This window comes from Curcuma longa, chromosome 8, assembly GCF_044706935.1.
Source record: "Curcuma longa cultivar G26 ecotype Majalengka, Jawa Barat chromosome 8, ITB_CL_G26_1.1, whole genome shotgun sequence".
NCBI lineage: Eukaryota > Viridiplantae > Streptophyta > Magnoliopsida > Zingiberales > Zingiberaceae > Curcuma > Curcuma longa.
The window spans coordinates 1,381,971-1,409,763 of NC_133868.1; the positions used below are offsets into that span (position 1 = coordinate 1,381,971).

General features: G+C 40.0%; 4 protein-coding genes, 1 non-coding gene and 1 pseudogene across 7 annotated transcripts; 4 read left to right on the forward strand and 2 right to left on the reverse strand.

Annotated features, from left to right (window-relative positions):
• Positions 1–1,537: 1,537 nt before the first annotated feature.
• Positions 1,538–4,334, forward strand: LOC141834199 (14-3-3-like protein GF14-C). Of its 2 annotated transcripts, none has more exons than XM_074721652.1 (6): positions 1,538–1,639; positions 2,239–2,675; positions 2,755–2,833; positions 3,023–3,145; positions 3,818–3,934; positions 4,021–4,334. In XM_074721652.1, the coding sequence occupies exons 2-6, from the start codon at positions 2,290–2,292 to the stop codon at positions 4,078–4,080; spliced, it is 765 nt and encodes a 254-aa protein (XP_074577753.1). In that variant the 5' UTR covers positions 1,538–1,639; positions 2,239–2,289; the 3' UTR covers positions 4,081–4,334. The 2 variants fall into 2 exon arrangements, with proteins under 2 accessions (XP_074577753.1, XP_074577754.1); XM_074721653.1 differs by lacking the exon at positions 1,538–1,639 and adding an exon at positions 1,652–1,727.
• Positions 4,335–14,450: 10,116 nt separating this feature from the next.
• Positions 14,451–15,611, reverse strand: LOC141833412 (transcription factor MYB20-like). The gene is given in 4 exon segments (XM_074720841.1): positions 14,451–14,908; positions 14,910–15,125; positions 15,217–15,346; positions 15,429–15,611. Coding segments are annotated over 4 exon segments (741 nt in total). The 5' UTR covers positions 15,562–15,611; the 3' UTR covers positions 14,451–14,646.
• A 275-nt stretch (positions 15,612–15,886) lies between these two features.
• LOC141833508 (mitochondrial metalloendopeptidase OMA1) lies at positions 15,887–20,852 on the forward strand. 2 transcript variants are annotated; one of them, XM_074720972.1, is made up of 4 exons: positions 15,887–16,835; positions 16,914–17,065; positions 20,279–20,543; positions 20,660–20,852. In XM_074720972.1, the coding sequence occupies exons 1-3, from the start codon at positions 15,957–15,959 to the stop codon at positions 20,526–20,528; spliced, it is 1,281 nt and encodes a 426-aa protein (XP_074577073.1). In that variant the 5' UTR covers positions 15,887–15,956; the 3' UTR covers positions 20,529–20,543; positions 20,660–20,852. The 2 variants fall into 2 exon arrangements, with proteins under 2 accessions (XP_074577073.1, XP_074577072.1); XM_074720971.1 differs by having other exon boundaries at positions 20,279–20,852.
• A 1,092-nt stretch (positions 20,853–21,944) lies between these two features.
• On the forward strand, positions 21,945–22,015 carry TRNAG-CCC (transfer RNA glycine (anticodon CCC)). Its single transcript has one exon. It is a non-coding gene; the product is annotated as a tRNA-Gly (tRNA).
• A 427-nt stretch (positions 22,016–22,442) lies between these two features.
• On the reverse strand, positions 22,443–23,942 carry LOC141833466 (U-box domain-containing protein 21-like). Its single transcript, XM_074720919.1, has one exon. It carries the CDS (start codon positions 23,891–23,893, stop codon positions 22,634–22,636), a length of 1,260 nt encoding a protein of 419 aa, XP_074577020.1. The 5' UTR covers positions 23,894–23,942; the 3' UTR covers positions 22,443–22,633.
• Positions 23,943–26,237: 2,295 nt separating this feature from the next.
• Positions 26,238–27,687, forward strand: LOC141832995 (actin-like; annotated as a pseudogene).
• Positions 27,688–27,793: the final 106 nt, after the last annotated feature.

Consider the following 27,793-nt stretch of genomic DNA (forward strand, 5'->3'; position numbering starts at 1 on the left):
CTCTCGTCTAAACCCAGAAAATCAATATATTGGCTGCTGCCCATTTCGGATGCAGGATGAACACTCTCTTTTATACACTCTTAAACCATTGGACATACATACCGTCTTAGTAAACAAAAATCATATATTTTTAAGAAGCCAAAATCATGCAAAGATGTTTTTATGAACTCTGAAATTTTTTTTGATGGTATTGTTTGTGAGCACTTATTTACTCTAAAATTAAAATTAAAGATAATACATCGCTGAAGACTAACTCCGTCTGTGATAAGTTTACCTTATCATTACCAGTCTCAAGTCCGGATAAAGGAGGAGGGTTGTGTTAGGTTGCCAGTCAGCGTCAAATCAAGACAAACACTCATGAATGAATTCAATATACGTGAACATCGGCTGAAGACTTTGACTCTGTTTACTTGGGGGGAAGAGAAGGGAGAGAGGAGAGAGATGAGGGAAGAGAAATGGAAGGAAGATGTTTATTTGGACTGGAAAATGAAGTCAGACTGAAGTTTTTTTTGTCGTCGTTTTATTTAGGATTTCGATAAAATTATGCTCGTATTTTCTTTGTAATTGTTTAGCATTACTGCATAATTTTGTTTATCCACCCAAGTTTTAGTCTTGTTTCTATAATTTTGTTTTTAATTACAGTGCAAATCTGTATACACCCAATATTCCTTCCACTTCATGTTACAATTGTCTTGCTAGCTCTATCTTTGCGCATCTTTTCTGTAAAAAAAAAATGGAATCCATCATTTTAACGGTCTCACACGATCGGTCTATCTTTGCGCATCTTCTGTAAAAGGTGAAATCCGCCACCTTAGCGGCCCCACACGATCGGCCCCACGACCATTTGTGAGGAGGTAAATCGAGAAACTGCATTTGGTCACGGAATAAAAACCTCTTAGCTATATTCAATTTTAAAAAATTATAAAGAAGCTTAATCATCTAATATAAATTAAAAATTAATTTTTAATAATAATATAATTGAAACTTTTAAAATATGTGCTAAAATCTAAATAAAATTAAAATATGTTGTATATAATAATTGAAACTTCTTAAATTATATGTTATGCGCACATAGACATAGTTCAAGCTTTTCAATAGGTGAATGAAAGTTGTGTTGTGTTTTATTTTTTAAAAAAATATTTTTAATTTATTAACTTGCTGAAATTTAATAAATTTATAATAAAAAAATAAAAGATCATTCTTTAAAACTATTTTCAAAATATAGGGTGCCTTTTGATATATTTTTTAAATGGTAGCTTTTTTCTTTTCGCCCTAAATTTATCTGGTCGTTTTGGGTAGTGCTCTACGTGGCATTATTTCATTGGCGATTTGACCGGACGCGATCTCTTTATATATATTAATGAAAGCTTTAAAGAAGGATACATCCCAAGTCTAAGGGAGGATATTTGGAACGGATATTTGGAGGAAGAAATATCCGCTCGCATCTTGCGAAGATTTGAAATTATTGAGTTAAGAGTTATTTGATTGTGAAAATTGAGATATTTGAGGAAGGAAATATTTGATTGATGATGTGGAACTGGGACCATAAATATTTGAAATATTCGAATAAGTTGTGGAGAGACAGAGTCTTGCGCAGGGTTTTCCGCGTTGCTTGCCCCTCGACGAACTCAATCGCAAGGTGCCTTTCCTATCCGTTTCTGCTTCGATTTCTTCTCCTCATCTCCATTTTTTTCACCACTGACTCGGTCTGGTTTTTGCGTGGCGAGGTATAGGTTTTCTCCTTCGAATGGTTTTGTTTTCGATGATCTGCATTTTTTCTCGATTTTTAAATCGGTATTAACCCTTGTCGTTTATCTTCTGCTGAGATGGTTGGTTGGATTATTGTTTCTTTTTTCTGGAAAACATAATGAGGGTTTGATCTTAAGTTTCGTTTTTGTTCGTGGCCGTCTTCTCTTCTGGATCAAGATGATTTGGATTATTGGCGTAAGTTTCAGTATGCTTCCTCTCTTTGGGATTTTGTATTCGAAATCCCATTTTTTACACAGATCAATTAGGAAAGTATTGTTCTTTCTTGCCTTGGAACGGTATTTTTTTTTTTCTAGTTGAAGCTGAAAACCTAAAGAAAATCTCTCTCTCTCTCTCTCTCTCTCTCTCTCTCTTATTTTTCGTTTCAATCGTTTTGATTTATCTGTTAAACGAATCATTATGATCTGGTGTTTGGATAGGGAAACAGTTGGAAAAACATTATGTTCTTGTTCTGGATCTGTTTACTTGCAGGTTCGGTTCTATAAGACAGTAGTTTACTAGATTCATAGAGAGTAAGGAAGGATGTCGCAGGAATCATCCCGCGAGGACAATGTTTACTTGGCCAAGCTCTATGAGGAAATGGTTGACTTCATGGAGAAGGTTGCGAAGACCGTTGACGTGAAAGAGCTTACAGTGGAGGAGCGCAATCTCCTTTCTGTAGCCTACAAAAATGTTATTGGGGCTCGCCGTGCCTCGTGGCGCATCATCTCCTCCATTGAACAGAAGGAAGAGAGCCGCGGGAATGAGGGGCACGTTTCCTCAATCAAGGAGTATCGTGGCAAGATTGAGGCTGAGCTCAGCAAGATCTGCGATGGAATTCTGCAATTGGTAGATTCTCATCTTGTACCTTCTTCCACTGCTGCAGAGTCCAAGGTGTTTTACTTGAAGATGAAGGGGGATTACCACAGGTTCACTAATAACTGAGTTTATTTTTCTTCTTGTTTGATACATATATATCAGAAGGGCTTAATTTGTCACTTCAAATAGGTACCTTGCGGAATTTAAGACTGGAGATGAGAGGAAGGAGGCTGCAGAGAGTACACTGCAAGCCTACAAGTCTGCTCAGGTTTGATCCTAATTGTCTCTTCACCATGAAAATCTACTTGTCTAAATAGTCTAGACGTGTGTGAATCACCTACACTCTGCTATTGGCTCACATAATAATTTTGTTTGTCAAGGATGCACAAGAATTTATTTTGACCTGACTAAATTTGTATTGTTACATTTTTCTTAAATTCTTTTCCAAATTTTACAGGACATTGCTCTGGCTGAACTGGCTCCAACTCATCCTATTAGGCTAGGTCTGGCTCTTAATTTCTCAGTATTCTACTATGAAATTGTTAACTCTCCTGATCGGGCTTGCAGCTTGGCAAAACAGGTCTGACTTTCTAATATCCTTTTCTTAAGTGTGTAGACATTATTATCTTTAATTATAATTATATTGTGCACTAATTTAAGATAATAAGTGATAAGTGACAATCTTATGTATGATTATATATTAAATTGGATGTTAAGGGCTTCCCAATATAAGTGATAAATGACTTTCTAATATCCTTTTTGTGTTCAAGTCTATTTCTTTTACTACCTTGAAGTCTACTGAGGAGACACATATACCACATTAAGTAAAGTGGAAGAAACATCAGCTTTCATCTTAATAATTTTTATTTTGTTTACTTGTGGAAAGTTCTTAAGAGTTAGATTGAGTCCATTTTGAGTCGTAGTCGCTTGGCCAGGAGTAAGGCGATAGGCTATTCAAGTTTACTTGATCTTTTATTTGGCTTATCAGATTTTGCCAAGTATTTAGTATACTATTTTGTATAGGAGCCATGATATTGGAAATTTTGCTATGGCTGAACCCTCTCATAGCCGATAGATTTTTTTTTTTTTTTTTTTTTTTTGAATTTATTGGTTGAGGCTGAAAGTTCAAAATTCCAACCTAGAGATGAGATAGCTTTCACAATGTTTAGTTCAGTGATACTTCATTCGTTTCAGTTTGCAAATGGTCTGGAATTGCTTCTTCAAAATCTAAATAGTTCCTAATCTTCTACAGGCTTTTGATGAGGCTATCTCAGAGTTGGACACTCTCAGTGAGGAATCTTACAAAGATAGCACATTGATCATGCAACTTCTTCGTGACAATCTAACCTTGTGGACCTCTGATATTACTGTCAGTTCTTCCCCTTGAAGTTTACTTTCCCCTCCTATTAATTTAGCCTCGGGCACATCTTTATCACATTTATGCCTTGCTTTCAGGAGGATGTTGGAGATGAGATCAAAGAGGCCCCAAAGAGGGAATCCGGGGAAGGACAGTAACAGGAAAAGTAAGCTTGCCCTGAGATCGATTCTGCTTGATATTCTTGAGTTTGTGGTTTCTTTCATGTAGTCTTGGTGTGCTAGAATTTCTATTTGAACACTGTCCTTTGGTCAAGAATGTGGAGGTGAACAATAGCAGGAAGTAGGTCCATCCTGTGATTGATACACCACTTGGTTTTCTTGAGTTTGTTCTTCTTTATTCTAGTTTTGGTACGCTATGCTATCAATTTGAATTATCATCTTGTGCTTGTGAACTTTGGCTCTTTGAGCCTATCATCTTCTAGGGCTTGATCATGTCATTATTTCACTGATACAAATTCATTTAGATATTTTGCTCATACATTTACTTGACATACCCGATCAATTAGGAACATACTCCTTTGCTCGTCTTCAATACAAGATGAAAATATCAGTATTTTCATCTGTATCTTCTCTTTTGCCTTGTATCTACAGAAGTAAAACTAGGCAAATTGTAAGTTTAGTTTAATTGATTGCGTTTATTGAGGAAAATATCAATGCTCCAATTTATCTTACTCAAATCAATATTATATTTATATATAGTTTTAACATTAGCGCGTATAGAATGTATTTCACGGTCATATGTTTTGTTCTTCTTTAATATTCTCAGCATAATATAAATGTTTTCTTAAATTTAGCACAATCTTTTTATTATATTATTATTTTTAAATCTAGCATAATATTTGCAAGTTATGCTAAAGATTAGCACGTGTTAAAATTCCGTCCATCCGTCCCTAATGCTGTGAGAGAGATTAGGTTGAGAGTTTTGGATTGGAAATTTTGCTCAGACTAAAAAATAATCTATGGCTAGATTTATCGATATTTTACTGAATCACGCTTAGTTTACTCTATTTATTAAAAAATTTTCATTTCATATATCTAATTTTTATAATACAAAATCATGCAACATATTTGATTGAAACCGCTTCTCTTTTCACAATCAAGATTTACGAAATCTAAATAATACTGTTTAAATTGAGAATAACAAATTTTTAAAAATTTGATAAAGTTTATTATAAGTTATTTAAGATAATAATATTCATTAATTAACGTCATCTATGAATTTTTAGGATATCTCTGATTTAAAAAATATCAAATTTTTTAATTTTCAAATAGGGTAAGTTTCTATTAATTAGTTTCATTCTAAACTGATATAAATCTAGAAAATTTTGAATTATTTTAAATTAAAATTAATGTACATTTGAAATTGAGATAAAATTAATTGATGGACCAATTTCATTTGAAATTGAGAAAAACTAATGAACCTAGAGAATCATTCAAACTAAAACAAATATGCTCATGGAAGCCTCCTTAATGTATCTATGTCTCGTATCTAAATTCGAAAGTATGAATTGAGAGCAATAATTTATGGGTAGAATAAAAATTTAAAGATGTGTCACACATGTAAATCCATATAATTATTTCGTGAAAGGAGGAGGGGTATAACGAGAATGCACTGCATGATTTTGATATTATGAAAATTAAATATGCGAAATAAGAAAAATATGTGGCAAAGGGTGAAGACGCTTACCCTGGGTGCTGCCCCTTAATACTGGCCCTATAGCAATTTGAAAAGAGTAAATCTCGGTGATCCAGTGACCTCTTTAGATAGGAGGAATTTTATTCACAAAGAGATCGTTCTCTCAAGGATTCGTTCCTTATTCTCATGTGACAATTTACCATCCTTGTACTAACTCATCTATGTTCGTGGGGTCGCAAAATAAGAAATTTAGAAACTTACATGTGTGGTTCAATAAAATAAAATGTCATAGATATATTAATTCATCTATGTATTATTTTACGATAAATAAAGAGAGAGGATAAATAATTGACTGATATAATTGATACGAGTGTCATAGAGGATGTGGCTTCTTCTAGAGTAAAGGTTAATAGTCATGCAAAGGTCAAGGTCTGGGCCGATGTGACAAGATAGGTCAACACGAACCCGATCCCACTAGGGTGGGGTATCTGTCACCTCGGGCTTAGACCATACTCCAAGCCTAGCATGGGCTCAATCCTGCCCCCACTTGGGCCCCCGAAGCCATCTCTTCCAGCCTCGTCTTGGCATCCCAATTCGTCTTGGCCAACTTCGTCTTGGACATCTTAGTCATCTCGGCCACCCTCGTCTTAGCCATCTCGGTCTCAAGTCTCATCTCAGCTAGCCTTGTCTCAGCGTCCCAGTCGTCTCATCTCGGCTAGCCGTGTCTCAGCCAGCCTTGTCTCGACGTCTCAATCGTCTCATCTCGGCCAACCTCGTCTCGACCATCTCAGTCGTCTCGGCAACCTCGTCTCGGCCGTCTTAGCCTCGAGTCTCATCTCGGCTAGCCTCGTCTTGGTGTCCCAATCATCTTGTCTTGGTCAGCCTCGGCTCGGCCATCTCAGTCGTCTCGGCTAGTCTCATCTCAATCATCTCGTCTCAGTCAGTCTCGTCTCGGCCAACCTCATCTCGACCATCTCGACCTCGAGTCTCGTCTTGGCCACTCCACCTCGGTTGACTCCATCTTGGGCTCCACCTTCACATCTTCTGTGAATCGCTATTTTACATGGCCTGCTAAAGGGGAACATGAATATTCTCATGGACACGCAGCAGTCCGAGAATGAACAGACGGTTACGAAGTTATCAGACTCGATCCCTTCGGATACCCTTCTTTCTACACATAAAGTCAAAAGGAAATGGTTGTCGAATCCGGTCTCCTTTACATGTTGCTATAAGGGTTCTATCCCATCCTACGTAGAGATGCCTAGAGCAAGCTATACAAGGCTTATCCCACAATCTTATTTCAAGTTCGACTCTGAAAACTCGGCTAGTATTGTCTTCTTTCTTGTCCACATTTTATCATCGTCCTCGGAACCCTAACTTGAGCGTCGGAGTGGTCTGTCAGGACTCCCCGACATCAGTCTAACCTCTCCTTAAAGTGTGTTTCAGGTCCTGATCGTCTCCCACATCCTAGCTCATTCAGAAGGTCGTTCACGTCGGACTGCTCGTTGATTGATGACTTGACTATCCGCGGTATTTGACTGGAACAATAATTATTATAGACAATGGTGGATCCAAGATTTTAAATTTGAGGGCTACGTACTAAGCAATGAAAATAATTATTTGAGAGAGATTACGTATTAAGCGACAAAAATAATTATTATATATTATAATACATATTTATCTTTGGAGGAGTCCAATACACATTTATCGGGAGAAATCAAAATAATATATATGTTAAGAAAATAAAAAAAATCTATGTCATAATAATATTATTAAAAAATTGTTGGCCCTTTATAATATGGATGCTAATGTGTATTTTTCCAAAAATTACTAAAATATTGTGTTAAATTTATGTATAAACCCAATAATTAATACAACAAACACCTAATGCAATTGAAAACTTACTTTAAAACATATAAAATAAAGAAAATGATAGTACATTGGGTGAGCTAAACCTAATGAAAAGATTCAAGTAAATATATATATCAAAGTGAAAAAATAAAAACCCAAAGAATCATTTCTTTAAAGCGTCGCAATTCGATTTTCAACTGGAGCATATATATATTCTTTATTTGATAGAAAAAATTATAAGAAGCAATATAAATCACGATTACCCGAGTACATTGGATTACCATATAATAGAGTGGTCGTGTTGTGATTCATGATTCTAATACTTAGATGGAGCATGACACTACATCGATGGGTCGATAGTGGAGATCGACTATAGTTGAAAAATTGGCCAAAATCAGTTTCACATATGGTTTTTTGGAAATTGAAAACCCAACTAGATCTTAGAACAGTGACCCAATTTTGTCATTGAGGTAAAAATAATAAAAAATTCCCTTTTCATATCTAAAATACAAAGGATATATACGACATTATATAAATTATAATCAAACATATTGTGATTCATTAGGAGTTATCTTGTTGTATTAATTCTTGTATGTGATTTTAGTGTACTTAATAATTTATTTATCTTGAGGCTTTTCTATTTCTATTGAGTGGATTTATTTGTTAGAAGTTTGAATAGAAACAAAATAGGGTGTGAATGAGGCTTTAGTCTCCCATTCTCAGTTTCATGATATTAAGATTGATTTATAATGTATCATAAATATTGAGGTTGTCAACATATGCCTGAGGAGAAACTCTCTTTCACATGTTGACTTGCATAAATGCAAATTTAGAATCTAGATTGTATTAAACTAAGTTGACTTGTATATGAGCATGACCTACACATGTTGGGACAAAATTTGTCTAAGTGAATCAATCAATATTTTGCCATATGATTCCTCTTTTTACATTGCTCAAGAGTATAACAGATGCATTAATGTGAGATTAATTTATGGAGAATCCGTAACCATCTAAGTGAAACAAGCGACCATTGATGGTAAGCGACTAATGTTTTAATTCAGACGAGTAAAAACTATAAATGACATTTACTGCAACGGAGGTATGAAACTCTTATATAAGGAGGTAATGACCTTGAGTAAAGAGAGAAAACGCATTAGCATGAGACACAACCTTCCACCTTTATTCCCCTCATCTTCTTTATGTCATGCATTTTGCTCGACAATCTACTCGTGATAGTGTTCGGGTATTATTCAATTCGTCATAAATAACCAATACTGCTTTGTTGTTTACATGGTTTTTGTAGGGTCCCCAAGGATGTCCGCATCTCCACAATAGCATGATATTGTCCACTTTGGGCCTAAGCTCTCATGGTTTTGTTCTTGGGCTCTCCCCAAAAGGTCTCATTCTAATAGAGATATCTTTCATCCTTTTAAACTCATGATCTTTTCCATGTGTTTTAGATGTGAGACTATGTTTACACATTTGCAACCCAATAATCTCCCCCTCTCAAACAAAGGATCACAGACCCCTCTTCAAACGGAAAACCTCCGTTTGATGTCTGAATCTCGACCCACCATGACTTCCTGCCCCTCGGTCTACCCTGATCTACTAAGACTTCCTGTCCAGCCGCAACCAGGACTTCATGCCCCTCGGCCTACCAGATCTACTAGGACTTCCTGCCCAGCCGCAATCAGGACTTCCTGCCCCTCGGTCCACCAGACCTACTAGGACTTCCTGCCCAACTGCAACCAAGACTTCCTGCCCCTCGGTCCACTCGACCTACTAGGACTTCCTGCCCAGCTGCAACTAGGACTTCCTTCCGACTTCCTGCCCCTCGGTCCACCAGACCTACTAGGACTTCCTGCCCAACCGCAACCAAGACTTCCTGCCCCTCGGTCCACTCGACCTACTAGGACTTCCTGCCCAGCTGCAACTAGGATTTCCTTCCCCTCGGTCCACTCGACCTACTAGGACTTCCTGCCCAGCCACAACCAGGACTTCCTGCGCCTCGGTTCACCCGACCTACTAGGACTTCCTGCCCGGTGTCTGGTCCTCTTGATTCAGACACGGGATCACTCACTTCCTTTGTTTAAGGTTCAACCCACATGGTTAGATCTGGATCATGGCTCATCCAGCGGTTAGTCCGGTGAAGAGCGGCCTTGCTCTGATACCAATTGTAGGTCCCAATGGAATCAAAATATCTCCACAATGACATGATATTGTCCACTTTGGGCTTAAACCCTCATGACTTTGTTCTTGGGCTCTCCCCAAAAGGCCTCATTCCAATGGAGATACTTTTCATCCTTTTAAACTCATGATCTTTTCCATGTGTTTTAGATGTGGGACTATGTTTGCACCCTTGTAACCCAACAGTTTTCTCGTTGTATCTTGGGGAACAGACATCCAACGTAATAGAGCTATCAAATGGGTCAATCCATGGCGGGGTGGGCCAACCCATCAAAAACTCATCATATGACGGGGTGAGGTAGGTCGTCACACCAACTTAGCGGTTGAAAAATCTCCAAACCAACCCAACCCGACCCAAGACAGATTGTAGGTTAGGCGAGCCAATCCACAGGGTTGTTATTAAAAATATTAAAAAAATTATATTTTAATTACAGTTTAAACGGATCAAGTTGAAATTTTTATGTTTGGATTACGGTTTAGATGAGTCAAGCCCACTAGTTTATTGAGTTTTCTACTTTAATTTTAACTTTTGAAAAAATAAGTTTTTTCAACCAGTGGGCCAACCCAAGCCCGTCACGAACTGACCCATGCAGGTCACGAGCCTAGGCATGTCGGTCCACTTGAACTCACCTTAAAATGTGTTGATAACATTTCAACCCAATCCACCTAAATTGTTTGGTGTAGAGGGCCAACCGAACGAGCCTAACCTAAACTGACAGCTCTACAACTTAACCTCAAAACACAGAAGGACGAATATATTTTAAGGAAACTATGCCAAACACAAACCTCAACATATCTTTTCAAACGACTCAACAACTTGGCACTCGGGAGCACTTGGTATCGCAACTATACTAAGAGCACTCAGCTAACTCGGTACTCTTCGACTTGACACTCAAAGGGAGCAATCAGCGTCCAACTCGATAGCACTTAATTAGTGTTCTAACTCGACACTCGACATCTCAACTTGGCCAAGTCGGTAGTCGGCATTTGGTAGCTTGGGTACTCAACAATCGGATGATTTGATCTTTTGACTCAGACAGTAACTCATTTGGACTCAACAGTCAGCCAATAATGTCCCAGTAACTCGGCCTAATCACCATTCTTATAATTTTCAATTAAGTATATTTCACATTACTCTGACAAATATCTCCAACGAGATTATAGAATAATTTCTAACATTATTTTACTAATTAGTCATTCATATCTTATAAAAAAAAACAAGTTATATATAATTAATTATTTTTGTTACGAAATAGTTTAATTATTTATATTTAAGAAACAATTGAAATTAATTTATTTTCAAGCGGCATGCATGCATCTACTTTGGATCAAGTGTATGTCCGAGTCGACCTGCTCTTCGACAGGTTGGCACACACACCAATCTGACCACTAAACCGGTAACCCAGAACTCATTACCAGTTTGATCCAACAATATGTCTGAGCTCCAATACCATTTGCGAGGTATGACAAAGCCAAATTTAAATGTTATCAGTACAACTTCTTAAATTCTTAACTAAAATTATCCTTTATATAAACATTACTGAAAATAATCTTCTCTCCAATGAGTATAATTAAGAAACACCTCGTCGAAGAAAATTAAAACATAATCTTCTTCAATAAGATGATAAACACACAAGAACAAAGGCCTATATATACTTGGTAGAGAGAATCCAAGTTCATGGTTGTCAAGTTAAACTAGCCAGTAGTTTGGTCTAACATTTGCTCATAGTTCTTTCTTAACAGTACTGCTGGATGAATCCACCTTCTTTAATTTACTTTATTTTATTTTGATAGATTATGAAAATAATTTCTAATTTATAAAAATAATCTTTATTTGTACGCAGCCTTTTAATAGATTATTAGAAGGATTTGAAATTAGGTTTGCAACTTCCTAATATGAAAATAATCTTTATAAATCTTTTATTATTAGAATGTAAATAACCACCTTGTTAGATTATGAAAATAATTTCTATATAATCTTTTATTATCAGAATGTAAATAATCATATATCTTAATTTATATCCTAATATGATGTACTCTATATATATATTATTATAATGAATAAGAAAGGCACGGAAAATTTCTTATATGGTATCAAGCTGTAGCCATACCAACAACTTCCTTTTCCTTTCTACCTTCCCATCCTTTTCTCTCCTTCTCCTCGTATGGCCGAATAAATCAAATTTCATCCTACTCTGATAGTTAATAATGTAGAACTTCATTTTTAAGAAATGGAAAAAGCATACTATTCTATATGGATGGAGTTATTTAAAATCCATCACTGAAACGTATCAAATTATTGATCATATTATTCCATGAACTGAAACTGGACAAGAAAAGACTATGGAGATTGAAAAAAGTATCATTAATATATAAAATAATCCGAAAGCTAGCTAGCTAGCTTCATGACCTCATCATCGATGCATCATCACCTTCGAATCCTTGGCTGTGCATGAACCCCAAAAAGTCTCCCTTCCTCATCATAATTAATCCACTGTCGTGAGTAGGTCGGCAATAATCATTGCCCTTCACCAGCCATTTTCAGATTTTATCTTTTTCTGCAATTCCTTTCAAAGTTAACGCTCAGATACGAACTAAAGCAGCTCATCCTCGCTAGCTAGCTCGTTTGTGGGGGGCAGCCGAATGTGTGTGCTGCATGCTGCGCGCGGCTTTTCAGTTTTCACTATTCTCATTCGCTCGATCGATCGATCGATCGAGCAGTGAGCAGTCGTTAAGTGGATGGCTAGCTCGGCGTGCAGTGGCCTGCCTCTGCAGTAGTGCATGTCTTTTGGGTGCTCGATCGCTGGTCCTAGCGAGCGAGCTGCATGCATGCCTCTGTCATCGGTGACTCAACCATGACGTACGTACGTAGTTCAACTGCTCGATCGGAACAAGTCGCTGATCGAGTAGCTTCCGGTTCTTTGAACAATTAATTAAGCTCATAAATAGGCTTTTAGTTTGTCTTGGATATGCCATAAATATGATACTGATTTGCATTGACGTAGTCTGTCTTCTTAGTTCTCGAAACTTTGTTTGGTGATTACTGATGAGTCTGAAGTCATTTTCTTTGAATTTGTGCTTACTGCTCTGTTGAAAAATTAAACCATGTATTTAAGCACAAGATGAATGGCCTGCTTTGGAGTTTGTTCCTCCATCGTTTGTTTGGTGGAATCTTCTTCTCGTGACCTCGCGGCTGTCGCTTCAAGTCGAAGACCGGAGATAACGAAAGCTAATTAGGGTTTAGTAACTTCAACTTAATTTGTCATGGGATCCAGTTTTCAAAGTACAGATTGATAGGAGCAGAGGGATAGATTCCCTTCGAGGTCTAGTTTAATCCAACTCAATTACTAGTACTGGACTACTGTATTGAAATATAATTCACAAATGATCTATGATATGGTAGAATTTGAAAACTTTTAGTCGAGTATACTTTTTGAACGTTGATGGTTAAACGCTCCTCATCTTCTCCTTATAAAGTAGAAAATTTTTGTTTAAAATTAAGATGAAGTCAGAGGGTGTCGATCTAATCCTGACAAGATCACTCTGATGCTTAAGTGAAATAGCGAGAGCAGAAAATAATAGAAATGAGAGAGATGGTTATATAAGAGTGAGTCTTTCTTCTCCTAAATTATGACTTTTCTTTTATAGCTATTAATCACTATAAATCTTCGCTCATAATGACTATTATCAATAACTTTTATTGACTCTTGAACCAAATCAAACCTACGCTTCTCTTTCCAAAATACTATTTAGTTCTGTGCTCGCCTCCCGAACACTTTTAGGGTCTAGATATACTTTCTAAACACCTCATGGGTCTGTCTTCAACTCTCGAGCATCTTGGAATTCTGAATCTAATTCCCAAGTGCCTATGACCTTGACTTTAACTCTGCTTCCAAGCGCCTTATAACTCCGAACTCGATTTCTCAAACATTATATGACTCTAATTCCACTTGCCGAGTGCTACCTTATAAGACCACAATACCAAATCCAATCTTTTGAACGTGCAATTGAACCAATCACTCAAAAAGTTATCGAATCAATCAAAGCTTATAATTGCACAACTGAGTTAAGGATAATAAAAAAGGTTGTTGATGCAGTTCGGACTTTATTTGCACGACCGAGTCAAGGACTCAGAAGGCTGCCAACTCGAGACTGGACTTGAATGCGCAATCGAGCCCGATCTTGGAAGGCTATTGAATTAGTCTAGGCTAATAATTGCACCACCAAGCCAAGTACTTGGAAAGCTACCAAAGCAGTTTGGGTCATATCCGCACAACTGAGTCAAGGACTTGGAAGGTTGCCAACTCATGATTAATCTTTTGAATACACAACTGAGCCAATAACTCTGAAGGTTGCCAACACAGGGGTTGGGCTTCTGAACACGCAACCAAGCCAATGACTATGAAGGCTATCAACTCGAGGTTGGGTTTCTAAACACACAACTGAGCCAAAGACTTGGAAGATTGCTGAATCAGTTTGGACTTATAAAGGGTGTCGTTACATAGTAACAACTACAAAAGAAACATCATAATTCAAGAGAAGTGATGCTCAGTCTCATACAATCACCTCTTTCATTCAATTATTTTTCTTGCTCTCAAAATCTCATTTAAGCATTGAAGGGACATTGTCAAGACTAAACCAATACTCGACTTCGTATTGACTTTGAGGAGAAATTATTCTACGCTCTTCTACTTCTGCCAGCAGAAGAAATTATTCTACTCGATATAGAGAAGATGAGGAACTTGATTCATCACAAAAGAAGAAATTCATGGCCTTTGACTATAGAGTGTATTTTTAAATTTATATATATGATTTTATTTTCTTATATGCCCTACCTGTTTCCTGTTACAGCAATATAAAAATAAGCGTGGCCAACGAAACTAGAAGAGTCAAAAGAGAGACCCTGAAGTCAAAACAGATTAGGTCATGCATGACCTGTTCAATCCAAACCACCTGCACATTAATAACAACACAAGATCGATCTTCTCCAATCAGCTGAATTCCTCTTTATTTCTATACGCAATCACAAACTAACTAGAAAAGCTGAAATCCCCATGAACTCCTGGTGCGAAGATCCTTGACACTGCTGCTTCTTGATCAGGGATGGTGCAGTCCCACCCACTCAGCTCATCCACCTCACAGAACAGCGTTGACTCAGGCCACTCCACGCATGGAAACTGTATGATCTCGTCTTCATGAACCATGGGCACCTCGTCAATGCAGAAGCCAGGCGAGGCCCAGCTGCTCATCGCTGCGTCGGAACCAGCCTCGTCGCTTTCATTACCAGCGGCGGGCGGCGGCGGAGGTGTTGTTGTTCTTCTCTTCCACCACTTGCTCCTCCTCCTCCTCCTCCGCCGCCGCCGCCGCCGCCGCTGCAGCGGGGCTGAAAGGCCTATGAGTCGAGGGGTCGATCCCCAGCTTCCTCAGCTTCTTCTTGATGTGCGTGTTCCAGTGGTTCTTGATCTCGTTGTCCGTCCTCCCGGGAAGATTCGACGCGATCTTGGACCACCTGAGGAATATAATCCAGCGATGCTAAAAAGTCAATCGCCGTCCTACGCTCGATCAAGAAAATTTTAAGTGATCCACAACAATTAGTCAACCTGTTTCCCAGCTGAGAATGGAGATCGACGACCAACTTTTCCTCTGCTTCTGATAGCAGTCCTCTCTTGAGGTCAGGCCTGAGGTAATTGGTCCACCTAAGCCTGCAACTCTTTCCACACCTCAGAAGCCCTAAATAAACGATCGAGCACGCAACGATTTCAAGCAAACAAATGAAATCAAACACGTAAAAGAACACAAGAAGATCTAGGACCTGCAAGCTTAGGGACAGTCCTCCAGCAGCAATGGTCATTGGCGTGGATGAAATTGACGAGCTTCTTGTCTTCTTCTGCCGTCCATGGCCCCTTCTTCAGTCCTACTTTGTCGCAGCAAGGCTGCCTTCCCATGTCTCGCCGGCTCCTCTCGAGGAAGACGAAGAGAGAGCAGAGGAAGGAAGAGGGGGGGAGAGGCGTTACTGATCGCCTTCACCTTTCCTTTTATAGCGATGACGATGGCTCCGTCTCCGTGGGCCCTGTTTTCGACTCCGGATCTCATGCACACGTGTCGTACCTAATTAACGTCGACGTGAATTAATTAGATCAACGGCCGTGATACATAGAACGCTGATGACGTCAGCAGATTCCAGACTCGTCCAGGGGCTTCTGCTCTTCTACTTCCGCCACGCGACGGCGGCCGCCGATCTGCTTCTTCTCCTTCGCCAGCCATCGCGACTGGGCGGTCGCTCCTCCGCCGTTTTTTTTCCTCCTCTTCTCCACTCTCTTCTTCTGCCGCCGCCTCCGCGATGAGTTTCCGGCGGGCGAAGCCCTCGCTTGTTCCCTCTTTCGTGTGCCGCCTCTCCTCCAAGATCAGATCCAAATTCTCGAACCCGGTTCCTCCCCGATCCTCCTTATCCGGTGCTCCCTCCTCGTCTTTTCTGTCCCCGGCGAAACCCTTCTCGTCGCCTTCCCCCTTCTCCGCCATCGTTAGACGGCCGTACTACTACGTCTCCGCCCCCCAGGTTCAGCACTTCCGCCGAAAGCCCCGGTGGTACCAAAACCCGCGCGCCATTCTTATCGTTGTCGTTGTCGGAGGAGTCGCCGTTGTCTCGATCTACTACGGCAACCTCGAGACCGTTCCCTACACAAAGCGGCGCCATTTCGTGCTCATCTCCCCGTCCCTGGAGCGCCAGCTCGGCGAGTCGGAGTTCGAGAAGCTCAAGTTGGGGTTCCGCGGTAAGATCCTGCCCGCCCTCCACCCGGAAAGCGTCCGCGTGCGGCTCATCTCGAAGGATATCATCCAGGCGCTCAAACGGGGGCTGCGCCACGACGAGCAACATTATAGCGACCCTGAGTATGCGGCGGCGAGTACACGGCCGGAGTTTGATACGCCGGAAAAGACACGGGAGTCGATCTGGGCCCTCAGCGAGAGGGAAGAGGGCAAGTGGAGCCACGAGGATGAGATTCTTGATGACCAATGGATCCACCATAGCAGGAAGAAGGGCGAGGACACAGGAGCTCAGTCGGCAACCAAACACTTGGAGGGGCTCAATTGGGAGGTTCTGGTGGTCAGAGACAATGCCATTAACGCCTTCTGCCTTCCGGGTGGAAAGATTGTTGTTTTCACTGGATTGCTCGATCATTTCAGAAGCGATGCCGAGATTGCTACCGTCATTGGGCACGAGGTCTTCCTCTCTTGATTTTGCAATTGAGTGCCATTTGGGATCCAAGTTGATATTTTTCATAAGCCAATTTAATTGTAGGTTGGCCACGCTGTTGCTCGGCACTCCGCTGAAATGATCACGAAAAACCTGTGGTTTGCCATATTGCAGTTAATTATTCTTCAGTTCTTTGCAATGCCTGACCTTGTCAATGCAATGTCAAATCTTCTCCTTAGATTACCTTTCTCACGCAGGTATGCGATCTCATCTCAACTGCTACATGAATGGTAGTTACATATGTCTACTTGATTAATCTGCACGACTGTTTTCACTTGGGACAACTAGCTTAGGATTGATTCTGCTTCAAGCAGAGTGTTTATGGAGAGAATAGTGGTCTACTGTCAGAATGAAGTTATCGCCTATAGTGATTGGTGTCACTTTCAAATAAGGTATATCAAATCGAAAGGTTTCTTCAAGGGATATACCATGAGGGAACATCTAGGATTGTAATCATGTTGAGTGTTAATTATATGCATAAAACAAGATAGGAAAAAGGTAATACCTGGATGCCAAACTAGATGGGCCTCAACAGTGATGGTATGATAGTTAACAGATACAAAAATCTTCGTTTAAGCCTAGCTCAAGCTCAGCTGTTCCTTATGGTGGTCATTTGATTGCCTAGATAAGGTTTAGGGTTCTGTTAAGCAATGAAAAGCTGACCTTTTTATTCAGGGAAAAGACTGTTAAATGTTGGACATGATTAGTTTTTCATTCAGGGATTAGTTTTTTATTCAGGGGCTGGTTCTCTTTGGTATTGTAAAAGAACACTGGCGACATTTAAATGAGCTATTCAACCACTTGTTCCTCCATGTAACTGACCTGCTAAATATTCTGGCAGAGCAAGTTGGTTAGTTTGATGGGTCTAAGAACAGTGGGTCGATAGGCAGTGATTTTTTCCTAGTATTCATACTCATTTAATTAATTGGGTACCTGACCTGCTAAATACCCACATAAAATCTAAATTTTAAAACTCATACATTTAATTAAGAAGATACCTGTCAGCTGTTCAATATTCATACTCACCACATAATGAATGAGGAGCTTATGGTTACCTAAATAAATGAGATGCCCCATTAAATGGGCGCGATGCTATTCCTAAGTCGGTCGAGGTGTTTTGGGCACTCTAGACAGGGGTTGATTGGGTCGGACAAGCAGCTCATGTGGGCCACTTAGGCATATAGATTGGTCAAGCTAGAAGAGTCAGTAAGGTAGGTCTGACAACTCACCTGACCTATCCTAAAATATTTTCTACAAATAAATTATTTTTCAGCAACAAATAAAGCCTAAAGTAGAATTTGAATAACTCCAAAGAGGCTATACACATTAGATTTGTTAATACCAAAATAGGTACACCCCAATAAGAGAAATTGCTTGCATAGTTTTCTCCTTTTTAGAATTACTAGTGACCACTTGATGTAACACAGCAGACAAACAAGGTCATGAATTTCACTCAGAGGAACAACTCTCATACAAAGAATACAATTAAAACGATTATTATACTACTCACGATGACTTCTTTTATAAACTTGACTCTAATTGAGGTTCTAATTATTCTCTAAGTATTACCAAAACCAAAAATGTTAATTGACTTCAAATTATCAAATGACAAAACTCAAATTCAAAATTTGTTATGAATGTGCTAATCTTGAATATTTTTCAATTAGTTTTCTTTTATTGCGAATGCATTCATTTTAAATTAATCTCCTTAATTTATTTTGTTCAACTATTTTCTTTTCTTGCATTATTCATTTTTGCTATTTTCTTGAATTATTTTCTTTTCTCACGTAATTCTTTTCCGTATTACCACTACTTTGGAACAGCATCTTCAATTTTGAATCTGTTTCCATTCAGGACTAGGGTTGGGTTCTACATGTGCTGCAATGGTGACTTGTTTTGCATTGTCAATTACCTCCATTTTTGTCAACTTGCTTTAGTAGCTAGTCCATGCATCCAGGAAACTTTTCTTTGCTTGTAACCCAAGCTGAACATAGGGCTTAGAGTGCGCTATCATTTGATCCCAGTGTTCAGATTGACCATATATACTTACCTTGAAGATGGTGGCCAATAAGGATTAGTACTAAAAATAAATAGATTTTTGAAGGCAATTGAGTTTACGAGTGGACCTGACATTAAAGATGCAAAGACAGGGATTTACTACCTAAATTGTGTGCTTGTCATTGCATTTTGGATTAAAAGAAAGGTGTTAAGTTTGGGGGGAGAAATATTGTATTATGTTACTCCCAAGAGATATTATTGCATGGTATATATAAGACTCATGATAAACCTCTAAACCTAAAAGAATTAGGGCGGACTGGACTGAATCCACTGCATCTAATACCTAGTAACTATAATACCATGGCAAAAGATTAAAGGAAATGTTAACTGAAACTTGGTGATAACTAATTGGCATTGGTTAAAATTCTTTCAATATGTATTGAGATATATTTAGAATCTAGCTGAGTTGGTGAAACCATCTTAGTAGAGATCAATCAGAAATAGTGCATGAGAAACGTAGTTGAGACTAACTGATTTAAGTGAAGATAGAAATTTCTGGTTGCTCCATTAATTTCTGGTTCATTCACAAAGGTTGTTTCCTTCAAGTAGTGTTGTGTCTTACGCTGCTTGTTTTGCATAGTTTAACACTTACAATTCAATTACTTGCTTAGTTTCCCCTCAAGTATGACTGCTTGGTGGATTTAGCTTCTAAGAGCAATTGTAATATGGGTTTCTATAATCATACGCTTACACATAGATGATAAGATAACAAAATCTTTCAGAGTTAGACTTAAAACAAAAATAGCTTATCCCATAGTTTCCTATCCAGTTAATTGTCTTTCATGAATTTCCCTTCTCTTTCTAGTTGTATCATGGTTAGGGGTGCAAATGAATCGAGCTTGTTTGCGAGTTTTTTGAGCCGGCTCAAAAAATATTTGATTCGTATTCAAAATTATTGAATTCGAATCGAACTCAAACATGTTTGATAATTTTTTGTGCCGAATTCGAACTTATAATATTTTGTTCTATTGTTCACGAGTCGCTAGCGAGTCGAATTCGAATCGAAGTCTAGCTTTTTTTCATAATTTTAATTTAAATATGTTTAAATTAAAGTTCGAATAATTCGAATCAAACTCGAATTTAAGTTATTTCGAATTATTGTTTAATTATGCTTGAATCAAGGTTTAAACCGAACTCAAGTTCGAATTTTATTTCGAATCGAGCTCGACTCAAAATTATTTGTATTTTTGAGCTTCCAATCGAGCTTCGAATATCATATATATTTTTCAAGCTCGAATTCAAATATCAATATTTTCATATTATTTGGTTCGATTTGATTCATTTGCACCCCTAATCATGGCCATAAGCAAAGCAATGCTGTAGTTCTGTGTAATGAATGAACTGTTTACTAGGATGGAAATGGAGGCAGATTACATTGGACTATTGCTGCTCGCCGCTGCTGGATGTGATCCACGCATCGCACCACAAGTTTACGAGAAACTGGGCAAACTCACTGGCGACTCTGCATGGAAAGATTACCTCTCAACCCATCCATCCAGCAAAAAGAGGGCACAATTGCTGTCTCAAGCTCAAGTGATGGAGGAAGCACTTTCTATCTACAGAGAAGCCATGGCTGGCCGCGGAATTGAAGGATTCTTGTAGCACTGCTCTTTCCAGGTACAAACTCCTCAAAGAAATTACTCTTAGTTCCAATGAGATCCACCTAGTGTTTAGAATCTTTGTAAAGGTCAAGGTCACCTCCTTGATAAAAACACCTTTAGCATCTGCCACAGGTTTCCTCGCGTGAACTTTCAGCTCATGCTGCCTTTTTCATGGAGTTAAATCTACATGAATATTTGGATGGTCAAATTAGTAGTTGACAAGAGAGAGATATGAAATAAGCTGTGAATCCTGTTGTGAAATTAAATGTTCAGGCCAAACAGATAAATCTAACACAACCTTTATTTAATGGTTCTCTTCCCTTTTCATTAAGTTGGTCGTTCCTTTTTTTAAAGTAGGGTGTTATCTTTCACTTGTTGACAGTGCATTTGAATACTTTATCATGCTTGCTAATCATATTCAACTTGAGTTTGAGTTTGAATTCGATTAGAATATTGAGTATTGCAAGTTGACTAGGATCAGCTGGTGCATTTCTCCTCAATCTTAGATGAGTTCCCCATGTATTTTAGACAGGCACCTGTAAGTCAATGTTTCTAAATGCCTACTTTGAACAAGTCAACGTTTTGTTTTTCATTATAGATCATATCATAATCTACTAGATCGGTTACTGGCATTCCTGTCCAGTCGACTGATAGAGACAAGCAACGTGCCAAAAAGGAAGCGTATCCAAATCCGCTACCACAAGCCATGAAGAAAGGCAGCTCTGAACTAGGAGAGGTCACAACGCGTGGTTCGTGTTTCAAAGGCCGGCCTTCGGTCCTCAAACTTATTATATGGATTTTTTTAATTTTTTTTTAAAAATATAAATATATCCATACTTCGATTAAAAGTATGGATACGTATAACTAAAAGATCTAAAGACTATTGAGTAACTAATTTTAATTAAAACTATCAATTTTTTTAAAAAAATTGAATTATATATTTTTTAGATATTTTACAAAAATGTATAATGTATGTGGTAATTTTAATTAGACGAACGGATTAAACGCAACTGATTTTATTTTTGGACGGGTGGATGAAAGTGAGGTAGTTAATTTAAGGAATTTTTTAATAGAACACTTTAAATGAGACAGTTCAAAAAATATTTTCTTTTGTTTTTTTTCCCTTTTAATGTCAGTATTTTTTTTATTGCATCTTCATTGGCTCTTAAATTTTTGTGATAAATGAATGAAAACAATGATGAATGAATTTGGACTTCATTTTGCTTTTAACTCAAGAACATTAAGCATGAATGAATGATTCGTTGCTAAATGCTATTGAAAGAGTTTCACCCTAGATGATAACATAAATGAGCGTACTATTTTTAGCAAGTTCTATAGGCCTAATTCTAAGTAATAACTAGATTCTTAATTTAGTTAAATTTGCATATAATATTTAGTTTCGTAACGTCCTTCAACAGCGCATCTGGTGTAGTGGTATCATAGTACCCTCCCACGGTACTGACCGGGGTTCGATTCCCCGGATGCGCAGCCTTTTCAAAAAATATTTTTGTTTGATTTTTTTTTTGAAGCTGCAGCTTTTTAATTTCTTAATCTCCAATTGTTAGGGAATGCTCAACTGAAAATTTTCTTTTTTAATCTAAATGTTGTTTTTGCTTTCTGATCAAGTGGAGTCCAAACTTGCCCCCTCCAAACATGGTGCAATTGAGCATGACACTCAATAAATACTTAAACATTCATAGTTCAAATTCTAACTACGATACATTATAAAAACGGAGTCCAAACCTAATATAACTGGACTTTACTCTTTGTTGGATATATATAACTTTGACTCGCTTGTTGAGTAGTTAACATCCTTGAGAGATTTGACGGAGGGGATCGCCTTGTGTGCATGTTCTTGCTTGCAAGATCTTATATATTTGAGTCTATTCTCTATAGATATATAGACACAAAACCCTCGATGGAGCAATTGTCACCCTCTAGAAACTTTGATCGATAACAAACAAGCTTAGTTTCGAGATCAATGTTTGCATTAATTGTGTATATATATTTTTTTGTTTACATTCAATCAATGTTCTATCATCTTTCTCTACAAAATCTATGTTGTGTGATCATCAATCTACACTACAAACAATCTAGTGTTAGCGATTAGAAGGACTTCTTCAATCCACCAAAATCCATCCTCTCCGTGCACTCCGAGCTTCCCCTGTGCGCGTTCAGCAGCCTGAGCAGCTCGCTCACCTTCTCCTTCGTCGGCGCAGAGCACCCGACCTGGAGCAGAATGAGAAGCTTCTGGAAGGCCCCGACCTTGACGGCCTCCGCCGCGCGCTCGCCTTGCCTCTCGCTCTTGCAGAGCTTCAACAGCGCTGACACCGCGAACTGCGTCGCCGTCTCCGACACGCGCAGCATGTTCTTCACCAGCACCGGCACCGCCAGGGCGTGGCCGCGCGCAGCCTCCCTGCCGCGGCCGCTGCCCAGAGCGCCGTCCAGCACCCCTAGAGCTCTCTCGGCGGTGCTCCTGTCGGCGTCGACCAGGATCTCGAGCAGTAGGGGGACGATCCCTGATTCCGAAACCCTAGCCGCGATCCTCTCGTGGGTTGAGACCAGGTAGAACGCGGCCGATAGCGCGGCCTTGGTGGTCCGCGGCGAGATCGGCTTCTCGATTAGCTTCACCAGTGCCTCGATTAGCCCGTCCGTCCTCGCGAGGACCTCGATCCGCTCCGGCGGAAGAGAAGAGGCTAGGTTTTTGAGGACTAGCGCCGCGTTGAGCCCCGCATCGAAATCGCCAGATTTGAGGAAGGAGACCACGAAATCGAGCGACTTGTTCGATCCGATCTGCCGACACGTTTCTTGATCCAAGGGGAGAAACAAGGCCAATGCGGAGAGGATCTCCTCGTCGCCCCATTCGCCGAAGAGGGCCGAGAGGACGCGGCCGGCGCCGCCCTCTGCCAAGCATCTCCTGTTGCGCTCGCTTTCCTTCGCCAAAGCTTTGATTTTTCCGACAGATTCGCGGAGGCGGCAGCGGTCTCCGCGGCGGCCGGCGAAGGCGACGTCCGCCAGCAAATCGGATGCTTGGCCGGGGGTCACCGGGATCCGCGGCGTCGGGATCCGCTCCATGCCCAGCGATCGGTGGGCGACGCACCAGGCCTGGATCATCCGGCGGAGCGTGTGGTTGGGGACGAGGTCGTCGGAGAGGAGGGGCTGGTTGGTGACGGGGCAGGTTCGGTGCCCGGCGTCGAGCCACGTCTCGATGTGGTGGCGGTCGTAGGTAATGCCGGTGTGCAGCGTGACTGGGTCCTTCATGAGGTCGAGCGAAATGGGGCAGCGAAAGGCGGCGGGCACTGGCAGCTCCGGCGGCGGCAGCGGTGCTTTGAAGGCGAGTCTTGACCTGGGCTTGGGCGAAGCCATGGCGGAAGGATCGATCGAGTTAGAAATCTTGCCTTGGATTTGTGATCGAAGAGGGGGAGGAGGGAAGCGGAATCGAACTTGGAAGAGACTTGCTATCGATGCGTGCCTTTATATGGAAACCTCCTCGCGGATTACTTTGAACGTTGACCGTGGAAGATTGAACGTCTGTAAACTGGCGGAGACCAAATAGCAAAAAATGAGACTCTGGGCTTACTTTTTCCAAGGTTGACCAAATCCAGTCAAAGTGGTGGAGTTGGTCAACTGCCAGGCTCTTCTTGCATGCATACAGTAAACGCCGATCGCGTAAATTTGGTTATTTTTTAAAAACGCCCTCACACGTTTTACTCGCTTTTCAGCATGCCTCCTAAAGTTTCATTAATATCAAAATACCACCAAGTTAACCTCTAATTGAACTAATCTTTGTTAGAGAAATAAATGAGGAGGATAATAAGAGGTAGACAATAGACACGGAGATTACACAATAATATTTTTTCTCTATTAATTCATTCATTCATAATACGTAGCATATTTATCTTACATAATACATTAAACTCATTAACTCCATAAATATACCCCACTAACTCAACTAATGAAAATATATTGAACCTAGACACTTTTTCTTCTCACCATTACTACCACTAATTGCCACGTCATCAACCCATTAACTCCACGATTAATTTTGAATCAATTATCAACACTTTCCCTTGATTCAAAATTACAAACACCCAAAAGTAATCTAAAATAAATAAACTTATCTCTTGGAAGTGATTTCGTCAAGATATCTGCCACTTGCTCATGTGTGTTGCAGTACTCTATCTCGATTTCTTGATTTGCAACTAAGTCTCGAATGAAATGTAGACGAATATCAATATGTTGTTTAGTCCTCGTATGGAAGGCTGAATTTTTTGTCATTGCAATTGTTGCCTTGTTATCACAAAAAATATTTATTGCACCTTTTTGTTGTTGATAAAAATCTGCAAGAACTCTTCTAACCCAAACTGCCTGACACGCTGCTGAAGTTGCTGCTACATATTCTGCTTCTGAAGAGGATAAAGCTGTAGTAGTTTGCTTCTTTGAACTCCATGAAATTGCTCCTGACCCAAGATTAAAAATGCTAGCCGAAGTACTCTTTCGATCATCCACTGAACTTACCCAATCACTATCAGTGAATCCGCAAAGATTGAATTTTGAAACTTTCGTATACCAAATTCCATAATCCACTTACGGTTCTAGCAAAAATACCACCAAGTTAACCTCTAATTGAACTAATCTTTTAGAAAGATTTTATTTATTATGAGATTACAGTTAATCCTAATTAAGTGGGCGTTACGAAAAATCCATTATTAATGGCCGTGCACGTGCACGTCCAACACGTTACAGTAATAACTGAGCAACCTTCCCCGCATTCAAAATTTTAATTGTAAATTTAATTTAGCAATTAATAAACATCGATCCAAAAAAGAAATTATAATTTAGGAAAATGCAATTAGTTTGAATTATTAATAATTATACAAAATGATATATAGCAGCAGCTCGAAATATATCACCGAATAAAAGTTACATTAATGGCCTTTAAAGAAAATTAATTACCGAGAATTGAACCGCTAACGGTCGCGACGGATCGGGAATTGAATTGAATCCGAGTAGCGGGCCGGCGGAAGCGGGCTCGGGCGGACCCAACTTTGCGGCGCGGGATTCGGGCAACCTGCGATCCCATTTCGCGCCACCTCTTCCTCTGGCCCTCCCTCTTTTGGCGCCGCGACATCAAGCGATCGGGCATATAGTGAGAGATCCGACGGGCAAGTTCTCGATCGACCGACCGACCGATTCCAGTATCGCCCCGGCTCCCCGTTTCTGGTTTAATTTGCTGGTAATCTCGCAATCATATCCTCCTGTCGTTCTTCCGTTGCATGCTTCTCGATCGTCCCAAAAGCAAATCTTTGGTTAATTCGCGTTTAATTTTCAGAGCTGTGTCATTGTGCTCTTTGTTTAATTTCCCCTTTTCTTGTTCTTGTTCATGTTTTCCCTTCCTTTAATTTTTGATCAATGGGGCTAACATATTGACTCATAATAACTCGGGCTGTAGGTTCTCTTGAATACTTGCGTAACTCATTCTTAATGCCATTATATTTATTTCGAGGAATACCAATAATTATATTCGCTTGATCTGATCTTTTTAATTGCCTTTTATATATGCCTCTCCTAGAGTTTAGGTTTTACATATATAATTTGGTTAATTTACCTTGAATCGCGTTTGATAGCTTCACAGATAATTCTGTGTTTATCCTTTCACAACTGACAAATTAATTACTTTCAATCTCAAGCTTGCAGATATATATAGAAGATGGCAGAATCTGAGGATATCCAGCCTCTCGTCTGTGACAATGGAACTGGAATGGTTAAGGTACAATCAATTTCATCGATCTTTATCTCTTTTTGTCAGATCAAAGAGTTAATCTATGCATGATTCGTCCAATTAATGTATAGCACTTGTTTGATTAATGCGTCTATGTATGTAAACTTGATTGTTTATTCAATTCTTCAGGCTGGATTTGCGGGAGATGATGCCCCAAGAGCCGTGTTCCCTAGCATTGTGGGCCGACCTCGGCACACTGGTGTGATGGTAGGGATGGGCCAGAAAGATGCATACGTAGGTGATGAGGCTCAATCGAAAAGAGGTATCCTGACACTGAAATATCCAATTGAGCACGGCATCGTTAACAATTGGGATGACATGGAGAAGATTTGGCATCACACTTTCTACAATGAGCTCCGTGTGGCACCTGAAGAGCATCCTATTCTTCTCACCGAAGCCCCTTTGAATCCCAAAGCTAATCGCGAGAAGATGACTCAGATCATGTTTGAGACTTTCAATGCTCCAGCGATGTATGTGGCCATCCAAGCTGTTCTTTCTCTCTACGCCAGTGGTCGCTCAAAACAACAGGAATTGTGCTGGACTCCGGTGACGGTGTCAGCCACACCGTTCCCATCTACGAAGGCTACGCGCTCCCCCACGCCATTCTCCGCCTCGACCTCGCCGGCCGCGACCTCACCGACGCGCTGATGAAGATCCTGACGGAGCGCGGGTACTCCTTCACCACCACGGCCGAGCGCGAAATCGTGCGCGACATCAAGGAGAAGCTCGCCTACATCGCCCTCGACTTCGAGCAGGAGCTGGAGACGGCCAAGACCAGCTCCTCCGTGGAGAAGAACTACGAGCTGCCCGACGGTCAGGTGATCACCATCGGCGCCGAGCGCTTCCGCTGCCCGGAGGTGCTCTTCCAGCCGTCGATGATCGGAATGGAAGCCGCCGGCATCCACGAGACCACGTATAATTCCATCATGAAGTGCGACGTGGACATAAGGAAGGACTTGTACGGGAACATCGTGCTCAGCGGGGGGACGACCATGTTCACGGGGATCGCTGACAGGATGAGCAAGGAGATCACGGCGCTGGCGCCTAGCAGCATGAAGATTAAGGTGGTGGCGCCGCCGGAGAGGAAGTACAGTGTGTGGATTGGAGGCTCCATTTTAGCTTCCCTCAGCACCTTCCAACAGGTCTGTACTGTTCTTCAACTGAAAGATTATATTGCCATCGATCTCCATTCTTCTTTAGGAATTAATAATTATACTCAAAAACAAACTACTAATTTTTAGATTAGATTGTTAAAATATATATATATATCCTCCGGAAATCGTAAAAACATGCAATAATGTTGGCATTGCAGATGTGGATTGCAAAGGCAGAGTACGATGAGTCTGGTCCATCGATTGTGCATAGGAAATGCTTCTAAACCATGCACCTTCCTATCAATATAATTCCTACCAAACACAATAACAAGGTTCACAGCAGAACGTACGCATCGAAGAGATCAGTTCACTTGGAGGGAGAGGTCTGCC

Excerpts from the sequence above, each read along its gene's own strand:
- LOC141834199 (XM_074721652.1), top strand. The coding sequence starts at position 2,290 with ATGTCGCAGGAATCATCCCGCGAGGACAATGTTTACTTGGCCAAGCTC. Across the intron at positions 2,834-3,022 it reads AAGCCTACAAGTCTGCTCAG|GACATTGCTCTGGCTGAACT; the intron begins GTTTGATCCTAA and ends CAAATTTTACAG. Across the intron at positions 3,146-3,817 it reads CTTGCAGCTTGGCAAAACAG|GCTTTTGATGAGGCTATCTC; the intron begins GTCTGACTTTCT and ends AATCTTCTACAG.
- LOC141833466 (XM_074720919.1), bottom strand. The coding sequence starts at position 23,893 with ATGGCTTCGCCCAAGCCCAGGTCAAGACTCGCCTTCAAAGCACCGCTG.
- LOC141833508 (XM_074720971.1), top strand. The coding sequence starts at position 15,957 with ATGAGTTTCCGGCGGGCGAAGCCCTCGCTTGTTCCCTCTTTCGTGTGC. Across the intron at positions 16,836-16,913 it reads CTACCGTCATTGGGCACGAG|GTTGGCCACGCTGTTGCTCG; the intron begins GTCTTCCTCTCT and ends ATTTAATTGTAG. Across the intron at positions 17,066-20,278 it reads AGATTACCTTTCTCACGCAG|GATGGAAATGGAGGCAGATT; the intron begins GTATGCGATCTC and ends ACTGTTTACTAG.